At 37.7% G+C, this 12057-nt stretch overlaps 1 protein-coding gene across 1 annotated transcript in view; it reads right to left on the minus strand.

Moving 5' to 3' along the window:
* Positions 1 to 12057, minus strand: part of LOC121387254 (clumping factor A-like) — a 52557-nt gene that overhangs the window by 18324 nt on the left and 22176 nt on the right. The window contains exons 8-11 of the mRNA XM_041518279.1: positions 7322 to 7464; positions 3122 to 3168; positions 2556 to 2673; positions 1411 to 1578 (exon numbers count right to left, since the gene is read on the minus strand). Of these exons, the coding sequence (XP_041374213.1) occupies positions 1453 to 1578; positions 2556 to 2673; positions 3122 to 3168; positions 7322 to 7464 (434 nt within the window). The 3' untranslated portion in view covers positions 1411 to 1452. The remainder of the gene's footprint in view (positions 1 to 1410; positions 1579 to 2555; positions 2674 to 3121; positions 3169 to 7321; positions 7465 to 12057) is intronic.

Genomic DNA, 12057 nt, shown 5'->3' on the forward strand with positions numbered 1-12057 from the left:
TATCCAGTTTACTACGTATCTTAGATCACCATCTGTCATTCCAAACATAACTACATTTTTGCTTAGTGGATGCAAAGACCAGTTTTTTCAAAAATCAATTTTTTAACTGCTTCCCAAAGGTTTCTTACTTCAATGCAGTCGTAAAAAAGGTGTTGCAATGTCTCCGGTTCATTATTACAAAAAGAGCATTTGTTTGAATCAACATAATGTATCATATGAAGAAAAGTATTAGTAGCCAGAATTCTATGTAACAGTCTGTATTGAAACCACCTTAAAGTTGTATCTTTTAAACAATAGAAAGGTAGAGCATAGTATTTTTCCCACATACAACAGTCGTATGTCAATCCTTTGTTTGCATATTTTATCTGTGACTTTGGAGTTACGTTTTTTTTATTCAACATATTGTACAGATCTTTAACATCCTGCATTTGTGTTCAGTAGAATTTTCATTTTGAAAGGTAAAATTGGAATTTTACCAGAATATTTTGTTATTAATATTGTTTAATGAACGTAGGAAAGATTTTACAGCATTTACTAATGATGCATAATTAAAAAAAATAAAAAATTATGTCATATTTTCTTCTAAACGTTTCAAATACCATAATATTCCCTTCATTGTCGAGTATGTCGTTTATGAAAATTATTTCTTTTTTTATATATTCATTATACAGAAACGGTTTGTAACTTTTTAAGATGTTGGTATTATACCATATTCAGTCCTTGTGTTGTGTTGAGTGTTGAGTACCCACTCAACATGATTTTTGTCAAAAATTAATCCAGTAGTCTAAAGGTTAAATATAATTTAACACTCCAAATTAAAAAGATAGCTTTTATAATGAAGGTTTTAATAACAAAATATTAATTTAAAATTGTTGTCTGATGACCACATATCACCATCTCGCATTAATATGACGTCATATTAAGCACAACCACTATATGTCCCACGTGAGATAGAAATTTCTCTCATCCCCAGGTATATGGGACAGAGCTATCCCATGACCACATATGATGGAGTCTTATATTCTTGCACAGGTTTCTTTCATGGGATAGCTCTGTCCTATATACCTGAGGATGAGACAAATTATGGGTAAGTTAAAATTAAGGTAAAGTAAAATGTCAACTACTGGCCTTGGTGGTGTCTGGTTAAGCCATCGGACATAAGGCTGGTAGGTACAGGGTTCGCAGCCTGGTACAGGCTCCCATCCAGATCGAGTTTTAACGACTCAGTGGGTGGGTGTAAGGCCACTACACCCTCTTCTCTCTCACTAACCACAAACCATTAGGGTAACAACTAACCCACTGTCCTGGACAGACAGCCCAGATAGCTGAGGTGTGTGCCCAGGATAGTGTGCTTGAACCTTAATTGGATATAAGCACGAAAATAAGTTGAAATGAAAATGAAAAAGTCACCTGAAAGCATCTGTTTGCCAGTGCACCTAGATGAGAGCTGTATCATGTCTGTCCGCCTTGTTGCTTCCGCCGCAATATCTGTCGTTCGTATTCCTCTAACAGATCATAGGAATTAAGGTCACGGTGTGGGCGTTCAGCGACTATTTGTCCAATAAGATTTACAGAGTTCTGAAACAAAGTAGAAAACAGGGGTCGAAATATTACAGAGACTGAAATAAATCACGGCCACTAAAAGGAAATTAGTATTTTTAAGGACACCTCAGCCCAATTAAAACTATGGCTGGAGAGAGAGAGAGAGAGAGAGAGAGAGAGAGAGAGAGAGAGAGAGAGAGAGAGAGAGAGAGAGACACAGCTATGATAAATTACTCTCCTACCTTTAAATACTTAACATTTCCCCCATATTTTGTCCACAAACAAATCATGAGAAAAACCATTACATTGCCAGATTCCACAAACTATATTGTAACTAACTATAGTGATACCTGTCTAAACCAGGTCACACAGGGGACCTAATATTTATCCAATTTAGACAGGATTCGGTGTTTAGAGGGTCACATTTTAAAAATTAGAAAATTTGGGACCATGAAACTTGGCAGCTGGTTTCGATGAGATTCCGGTTTGTTCAGGGTCCAGTTTAGACAGCTTTCACTGTGTTTTGTAAATCAAGTTAGAATGAAAAGCTATAACCAGTAACTTTCAGTGTATTACCATCTTGATGAGATTCCAGTTTGTTCAGGGTCCGGTTTAGACAGGTTTCACTGTATTGTAAATCAAGTTAAAATGAAAAGCTATAACCAGTAACTTTCAGTGTATTACCATCTTGATGAGATTCCGGTTTGTTCAGGGTCCGGTTTAAACAGGTTTCACTGTGTATTGTAAATCAAGATAAAATTAAAAGCTATAAGCAGTAACTTTCAGTGTATTTACCATCTTGATGAGATTCCGGTTTGTTCAGGGTCCGGTTTAGACAGGTTTCACTGTATTGTAAATCAAGTTAAAATGAAAAGCTATAACCAGTAACTTTCAGTGTATTACCATCTTGATGAGATTCCGGTTTGTTCAGGGTCCGGTTTAGACAGGTTTCACTGTGTTTTGTAAATCAAGTTAAAATGAAACGCTATAACCAGTAACTTTCAGTGTATTACCATCTTGATGAGGTGTTGCTGCACTTTTTCATCCATGTTTTCAGACTGGAGTCTGCGTGAATAATGCTCCAGAAACCGCCGCCGATGTTTCGCTTCGTCTATTATCTGTTGCTGTTTTCTGTAACACAAAGATCAGTTAGCAGTGCATCCACAGGTACTGGCAAAAAATACAGAGCCCTAAACTGCCAGTCACCAAAATGCAACTAAAGTCTCTTAAAGAAAGAAAGAAAGAAATGTTTTATTTAACGACGCACTCAACACATTTTATTTACGGTTATATGGTGTCACACATATGGTTAAGGACCACACAGATTTTGAGAGGAAACCCGCTGTCGCCACTACATGGGCTACTCTTTCCGATTAGCAATAAGGGATCTTTTATTTGCGCTTCCCACAGGCAGGATAGCACAAACCATGGCCTTTGTTGAACCAGTTATGGATTCACGTTTGCTAATTTGGTGAATGATAGTTTAAAACCTGCTGATGAAAATTTCTATAAATCAGAAATTGTTATTTAAATAATTAATTCCGTATCCACCATAACTGAAGAATTTTAAAAGTCATACCTGCATTTTTTACATTTTAACACATCATGAATTTCCATTTGTGATAGCTGAAAATAAAACAAACACAGTCACATTGTGGTACAATAAAAGTTGAAAATACTATAAACACTACATGCATTCTGTGTCGAATAAGTAAAATTGTTAACTCGTATATCTTTTTTAGGTCACAAACTTGCAGTAAGGAATTTTTAAATTAAAAAAATAATTATGTAAATCATCAAATGTTAGTAAGCAAAAATATTAACAAATTTAATAAGGCCATACAAAATTAATTTAATGATGCTAACTTCAAAGAGACATAACATACACTGTTCTGAGTATCTTTTGTGCAATTGTTTTGTCGAGGGAAGGGGGCGTAATCCAGTTGTAAAGCTCTTGCTTGATGCACGGTTGGTCATGGGATTGATACCTGTTGTTGGGCCCATTGGGCTGTTGCTCGTTCCAGCCAGTGCACCACAACTGGTACATGTATATCAAACGTCATGGTATGTGCTATCCTGTCTACCAAATGATGATTAAAATGGTTACCTGCTATTGACTAAACTATAATTATAGCAATCAACAATAGTTTGTTAAGAAAGAAAGAAAGAAATGTTTTATTTAACGACGCACTCAACACATTTTATTTACGGTTATATGGCGTCAGACATATGGTTAAAGACCACACAGATTTTGAGAGGAAACCCGCTGTCGCCACTACATGGACTACTCTTTCCCATTAGCAGCAAGGGATCTTTTATTTGCGCTTCCCACAGGCAGGATAACACAAACCATGGCCTTTGTTGAACCAGTTATGGATCACTGTTTGGTGCAAGTGGTTTACACCTACTCATTGAGCCCTGCGGAGCACTCAGGGTTTGGAGTCAGTATCTGGATTAAAAATCCCATGCCTCGACTGGGATCCGAACCCAGTACCTACCAGCCTGTAGATCGATGGCCTAACCACGACGCCACCGAGGCCGGTCAATAGTTTGTTAAAGGGACATTCCTGAGTTTGCTTTGCATTGTCAGATGTTTCTGACCAATACAACATTTCTACGATTAAACATACATATTGAATAAATGTTCTTGTTTAGAATATCAGTGTCTGTATATTCAATGTGTTTCTAGTCATCTTATTATTTGTAAGAAGCCCAAACTGGATTTTGTCTTCAAATAATTTTGTATGTACGACAAAAATATATTTTAGGAAATAAAATGAAATTTAACCCAGTACAAATATTAGAATGATCAGAAACACGTTTAATTTACAGCCACTAATATTTTATGCAGAAAAATATATTTGGTATGTAATTACAACCGTTAAAAAGTCTGTTAGTCGATAACATCTTAAACATTGCAGCAAACTCAGGAATGTCCCTTTAACGCCCAATGCCTACAGTAACTGCAATTTTATACTTAGCTATATTTACGTCGTCTTTAAGCTGCACAAAATCAAAATATATCGAAAGTATTCTTTCAGGAAATTATACAGTTTGTTTTAAATGTTTGACTGCGACCTCGCTAAAGTTGGATTTCGTTAATTTTAAGGTCACTAATATTTTATGATTTACAGTAATAATAAGAAAATTAATTTAAAAAATGAGTTGTATGTGTGTTTAAAAGTATATTATTACCCATGTATGGTTAAAAATATCTTGTTACATATTAAAATGACATGTTCCACTAGAACGCCAAGTGGGACGTAACACTTTGATGTCATCAATTAGCACACGTACTGCAACATTACAGGAATGTCAACTAAACGAGTTGAGCGATATAAATTAAGATCGATTAGGCCGGAATTTTTTTTTTACTTGTTTCCTATTACATGCTGGAAAAATATAGGGTAGATAGGTAGGAAAAACATTTTATTTTGGAAAATAATTTTATTTATGGATATTAAATAAAGGTGTTGACTACCGGTATCCAAAATAACCTCTGCATGTATAGAAATGCATTATGTAAACCAACAATACCATTCATCGCAGTGTTATCCCTAGAAATGAAGTAAGGCATGGTAAAGTGATGTTTTGGGGGCATATTTTATGTGCAGTTTTAAATATAAGGCTTTTTTTTCCATTATACAATTTTCAAAAGGACAAAAACCTTATGGCCATTTTATTTTCTATATCTATTTCATAACTTAATTAAAAATAGGAAATATGTAGTACTATCCACATAGGTGTGTTTAAAGGCTTCTTTTTACATGGGCAACTTATAAATTTATAAAAGGCAAGGCATTTTGATTTTGAGGGCAACATGGTGCTAACCTACCTGTGGGAGAGTACATACAAAAGACCCCTTGCTGTTTAATAATAGGCAGAAAGTTTACTCTCATACTAACACTTAACGTCTGTACTGGTCCAGGACAGACTTGGTTGAACCGTAATTGGATAGAAACCAGTAAATAAGTTATAACAATTTCTTTTAAAGAAAACTAAAAAGAAGGGTTCTATATTTATCTGTCCAACAATAACATTTAAAAAAAATGTTATGAATTTTATCTTTCCTAGTGTATCTAAGAAATGGTAGACTTACCAATTTTATAATTTGCATTATCTCGCCTTCATGTAAAATTCTTTAATCTCATTGGTTGTTTGCCGTTGGACAAATCCCTTATCCCCCTGTGGGCGGAGCCAAATTCTCTTATACCCCGTCTGTAATTTCCCAACAGTTTCCAGCCGCCCCAGTTAATGCTAAAGCAATAATTAGATTATAAATAACATTGATAATCAATCAAGTATACATCATTAATTTAATTTTTACTGTAAAATACACTATTTCAATACTTTTAAAAGCTGCAATGTTGAACTCGGCCACCTAATTACGGTCGTGGTGTTATTGTATTAATGCGCGATTAGCAACAGTTGTTTTTTATTTTTAATATTTTAATTTTTTTACTACATACATTTCTGATAAAAAAAAGTTTTTTTGTTTTTTTTAAATTATTAATATCTGTTTCAGACAATTTCATATTACAAACATTTGAAGTTAAAAACTCGTTTATCGATGGAACTATTTTTCGTCACTTGCAAGTGATTTCGTTCGCGTCCGCGTGGTACGGCTCCGTTAATAAATTGTTAACAATTATTGTCTGGCGTTAATTTGATTATTTGGCTATATGGTTTAACATGTCGGCAAGATAAATTCGTTGTAGAAGCATCTCTCGGGGTATATGGCTTTTTATGTACCCTCTGTGTGCTCTTTTACCCCCTCGCCTTCGGCTCGGGGTAAAAGAACACACAGAGGGTACATAAAAAGCCATATACCCCTCGTGATGCTTCTACAACTTATAATGTTAGTTTTATTCTGTATGCATCCAGTATTAAAGTACACACTTGGTTTGAAGCAATCAATTGGTCCAATGAATAGAAATGCAGTACAAATGCTCAGGATGCTCAAACGAATGTTGAAAGGTAGTTTGTTTTATTTAACGACGCCACTAGAGCACACTGATTTTTATCTTTAATATCATCAGCTATTGGACATCAAACACAAACACACAAAATGCATCGAGATCTTACTGACATATTTAATCATTTGATTTGGCAGTAAACTCCATCAGTATCGGTAAACATTCCCTCCCCTAGTTTATCAGAAGGTCACTAAATTTCTACAAGGCCAGTTTGTCGCTGGAGTAAATCATTAAATATAGTTATTATTATTAATCGGAACACCTCGCTACACTAGATGTAGAGTAAATCGGAAAAGATTGCAGATGTTTGTGAAAAACAATTTCCGACTCTTCGCCCGATATCTCACGAAAGTTACCGAACTTCAATTTGAAGGGAAGTAACTCCATCAATCAATTGTTAGAAGAAAACATTTCGTGGCTAACGGGTCGCCAATAAAACTAAATTTGTGACAGTAAAACCACTGATATACGTCCGCAAATCGGAAGACACAGTAGGGTTATCCCCTAAATGACACCAAATTAGTGCTTGTGATAGTTTTGGAATGTTTTCGTGGAAATCGTTGTTATATCAAAAAAACATTTTTGGATATACAAAAAAGGTTTTAGGGTCTGCAGGTTTAAATTAGGGTTGGTCGGGTAACCAGAAACAAACAATATTTTATGATAGGCCTTATGGGTAATAAATAGGAGATTAAACTCGCTATCATCTTACTAAAGCTCGTGACAAATGAAAATTATTTCACTCGGGACATAAACATGATACGAAACAGAAGCTCGTTTAATATCCTATAATATACATGTACCTTCTTCATATGTTCCATTATGTTGGCGAGTTTTAGTCTCTCAAGGATTGCTGGGTTCAATCCGTATGTTTCAAGAGGAATGGGACGAGCAGGTTTCTTCTTCTTTCTAGTGCCTTTCTCGAATTCAGACAGGATATCTTTTTCTGAAAATGTCCGATGGTTACACAATTATGAACATTTCCACAATATGTGTGTATTCAAGTCACCAAGTTATTATATTCTGCACTGTAAAATGCATACGTACTGGTTTGTGCGCTATATGCTGGTATACTGAGCTATGTTATTATACGAGTACTCTGAGTTAAATGTGTCAAAGTTTAAAATTTGTTTTGGTTAATGACACCACTAAAACACATTGATTTATTAATCATCGGCTATTGGATGTCAAGCATTTAATAATTGTGTCAGTCTTAGAGAAAGAAAGAAAGAAGTGTTTTATTTAACGATGCACTCAACACATTTTATTTACGGTTATATGGCATCAGACATATGGTTAAGGACCACACAGATTTTGAGAGGAAACCCGCTGTCGCCACTACATGGGCTACTCTTCCGATTAGCAGCAAGGGATCTTTTATTTGCGCTTCCCACAGGCAGGATAGCACAAACCATGGCCTTTGTTGAACCAGTTATGGATCACTGGTCGATGCAAGTGGTTTACACCTACCCATTGAGCCTTGCAGAGCAATCACTCAGGGTTTGGATTTGGTATCTGGATTAAAAATCCCATGCCTCGACTGGGATCCGAACCCAGTATCTACCAGCATGTAGACCGATGGCCTGCCACGACGCCACCAAGGCCGGTCAGTCTTAGAGATTCTAAATATCTTCTGGCCCAACATCATATCCAATGAAGAACTCCATAAACAAACCTAGCTCCACACAGTCATTGGTATCAGAGATCAAGCGCCGAAGATGGCGGTGGATTGGCTACGTCCTCAGAATGCCTCAAACAGCCCTACCAAGAGTGGCACTCCGATGGACCCATCCTGGAAAAAGGAAACAGGGAAGACCGAAAGAAACATGGAGGAGGACAGTAGAGAAGGAAATCCGAGAGGGCAGTCTGAGCTGGGGGCTGCTGGAGCTGCTGGCAAAAAGACAGGCAGCAGTGGCGATCTCTGGTTACAGCCTTATGGGCTTCTTAGCATGAACGGGATTGAGTAAGAAAGAGAGAAAACATTGAACTCATGGACCACAATATGAGGAACATCCCAACACACTGATAGTGTATGGTGCCAGCATGGAAGAGAGAAAACTTTCCAGTTATTAAAGAGACTGTGCCAGGAATTATCAAGAAAGATATTCAGACAGATGTGGAAAGAAGAGCCCTTACCCTAGATTATATACTGTAGATCCTGAAATTAACACGTCCCTTAATTAATGCGAGTGACGGTGGGCAGACTAAAATACGACATGAGTGGCCTCCCTTTGAAATATTAACTTTCCTAACACTTTTTGGTTAAATCCAAGTTACAGGTGTCTTCAATGAGATCAACTCACTAACATGTCTGTGTACACATCAGTTAACCCGTTTAGTCCCTATTGTTTTTTGTGAGATCAATGCAAAGCATATTTTTGTGGCAGTCATTTATGCAACGTGTATACATGTAGTTACCTAAATCTGGCTAAACATTAGCATACATGTACCATTACAACTGTATGTCAACACAGTTGCAGGGAACTTGAACAGTAAAGACAAACAAAAGATTGACCACAATATTAGCATGCTAAAACCCATTCACGTGCGATGAGTCATGTTGGCTCTTGACAAGATGGCCAAAGACCCTGTAATTGTCACACATGGATAGCAGCTTTCTGGACTATTGGACAATTAGTCTGTCTCATCTATGATGAATTGTGCTCCAGTTGTTTTATAATTGTATTAGAATTTTGATCTTTGTTTGTTTTAATAGTGTGTGACACATAACTTGCTGGACTATTCGACAATTAGTCTGTCTCACCTGCAATGAATAGTGGATACATGCATATACTGATGACCAGCTGAGGAAGCAACCAAAAATAGTTGGGGTGGGATCCAAATGGAACTTAAAAATTAAAAAAAAAGAGAAGAAACTGCAAACAAACATTTAACACTGAGACAAAGACATGTGGGTTTTTTGGGTGTTTTTTTTGACATTACAAACATGGATGATAATGAGAGGAATGGTGAAGCTGCAGTATTTCCATTTGAAGTTAAAGATGGCAAAAAGGTTTGAATGTCCATTGCAACAGGAAAGTACTCCACCAAATCCACGGCAGAAACAGAAAAATCTCTTTTGTGCTGGGGTGTCATTAAACATTCATTCATTCATTCATAAGCTCTGAGAATTGCAGCAACAAAGCTGATCAGCCACACAGAGCTCATACACAGGAAAGTTGTCGTATTCTCAGATGCTCTCTCGTTCTTCCAAGCTCTCAAAGACCCCCAAAACAGAGACATGAATGAACTTTGCTAGTACTCTTTCTGCACTAAGCTGCGGCACTGAAGAAACAACAATGCCGTGGATAGCATCACAATGCAACATCGTAGGAAATGAGGAAGCAGATAAGATAGCAAAAGGAGGAGGAAAACTGGTCCAAGATGAACCCCAGATCACATATGAGGAGATGAAGGCTACTGTAAAGGGAACATACAAAACACGATAGCTCCAACAACACTCAGACCATAATAGGAGAGACAGTTACTACAAACTTTCAAGAGATGGTATGGTCAGATGATGACACGGCGGAGAACAGGCCACTGTAGACTCAAGTATCACATGTACACAACATTCAGAGTGGCAGAAACCGGAACATGTGATTGTGGCACAGCCGCCATGACTGTTGATCATTTCCTGCAGCATTGTCCCCAGACTGGCCTCGGTGGCGTCGTGGTTAAGCCATCGGTCTACAGGCTGGTAGGTACTGGGTTCATATCCCAGTCGAGGCATGGGATTTTTAATCCAGAGCCCGACTCCAAACCCTGAGTGAGTGCTCCGCAAGACTCAATGGGTAGATGTAAACCACTTGCACCGACCAGTGATCCATAACTGGTTCAACAAAGGCCATGGTTTGTGCTATCCTGCCTGTGGGAAGCGCAAATAAAAGATCCCTTGCTGCTAATCTGAAGAGTAGCCCATGTAGTGGCGACAGCGGGTTTCCTCTCAAAATCTGTGTGGTCCTTAACCATATGTCTGACACCATATGACCGTAAATAAAATGTGTTGAGTGCGTCGTTAAATAAAACATTTCTTTCTTTCTTTCTTTGTTCCCAGTGCCAGGACCGGAGGAAAGCAGTCTGATCTTCAGATGAACCCCTGAAGGAGAAGCTATTCGACCACAAGGAAAACGTTTAGCAACACCACTAGAGCACATTGATTTATTAATCATCATCTATTCGATGTCAAAGATTGGTAATTTTGAAATGTAGTCTTAGAGAGGAAACCCGCTGCATTTGTTTTCATTAGTAGCAAGGGATCTTTTATATGCACCATCCCACAGACAGGATAGCACATACCACAGCCTTTGATATATCAGTCGTGGTGCACCGGCTGGAACGAGAAATAGCCCAATAGGTCCACCAACTAGGATCAATCCCAGACCGACCGCGCATCAAGCGGGTGCTTTACCACTGGGCTATGTCCCGTGCTATCCCAAGGAAAAACCTGCAGCGCACAGCAGCATTTGTTCCGAGCTACCGGGGTCTCCGTCTGAGAATTCGAAAAAGAAGAAGACAGGAAACCCGACCACTTTAGTGTTTACTAGGCGAGTGCTTTACCACTGGGCTATGTCCCGCTCCATCAAAGACTTAAAGGAAACATGTCACGTAAACCATATTTGGCACCAACCATGTACAATTAATTATAAATTGAATCACCTAAAAAAATTTTTTATAAAAAATTAATTACTTAAAATATCTCCATAAAAGAACCCCAGATACGAGCTCTTAGCGGAAATTGCCGATCTTTAATGAGCAAGGCGATCACGTGGTCCGTGACGTCAGAGACGAGACGCTTGATCTGAAAAGCCTTACACTTAGCATTAGTCGGTACCGCTCACAAAGAATCCAAGACTAGCAGAGCTTACCAAAAAAAATGAATGTTCGTTCGCAAAACATTTTGCCATATCAGTTTGAGCCGTTGGTAAATGAAGAAAGACACATATTTATTAACAACAGTGATACGGAAGAAGAAACGGATAGCGAGTCGGAGGGTGGAGGGTGCCAGGCCCATACCAGACGGCAGATTTGGCGATCTTGGCTGGTAAGTTGTGGACGGTAATGACTATTAGTAGGATTACCTACCTTTTGTTTGTACCGCTTGTACGCGATTTTTGTATTACGTTTGTCATTTATTATACTTCTTTTATTTCTGTTGAAGTTGAAAATTAAATGAATACGCGACATCAGCGTCGGTTGTCAGAACCTTCAAACGGTGTCCGACCACGTATACGGTATAGGGCCTAAGTTATATAAGTTATACTGTTATAGGACAATTGTTTTTTTAAATTGCACACAACAATAGTATTTTTTTTGTTAGTCCCAAAACATTTACTTTTGTTCTTACGTGAACCCAAATTGAAATTATTTACAATTTAAATTTTTCTGAAAGAAAGCCTTTTCCCCACCCCATCGTTTGTTGCTTTTGTTAGTTTTTATTTTATTTTTTAAATCATATATACATGTATTCAGTGTCTCTCTCCCCCCCCCCCCCAATATATAAAATTTGGGGTGGGGAGAGGGAGGCCATGCCCCACCC

Source organism: Gigantopelta aegis, chromosome 13, assembly GCF_016097555.1.
Source record: "Gigantopelta aegis isolate Gae_Host chromosome 13, Gae_host_genome, whole genome shotgun sequence".
NCBI lineage: Eukaryota > Metazoa > Mollusca > Gastropoda > Neomphalida > Peltospiridae > Gigantopelta > Gigantopelta aegis.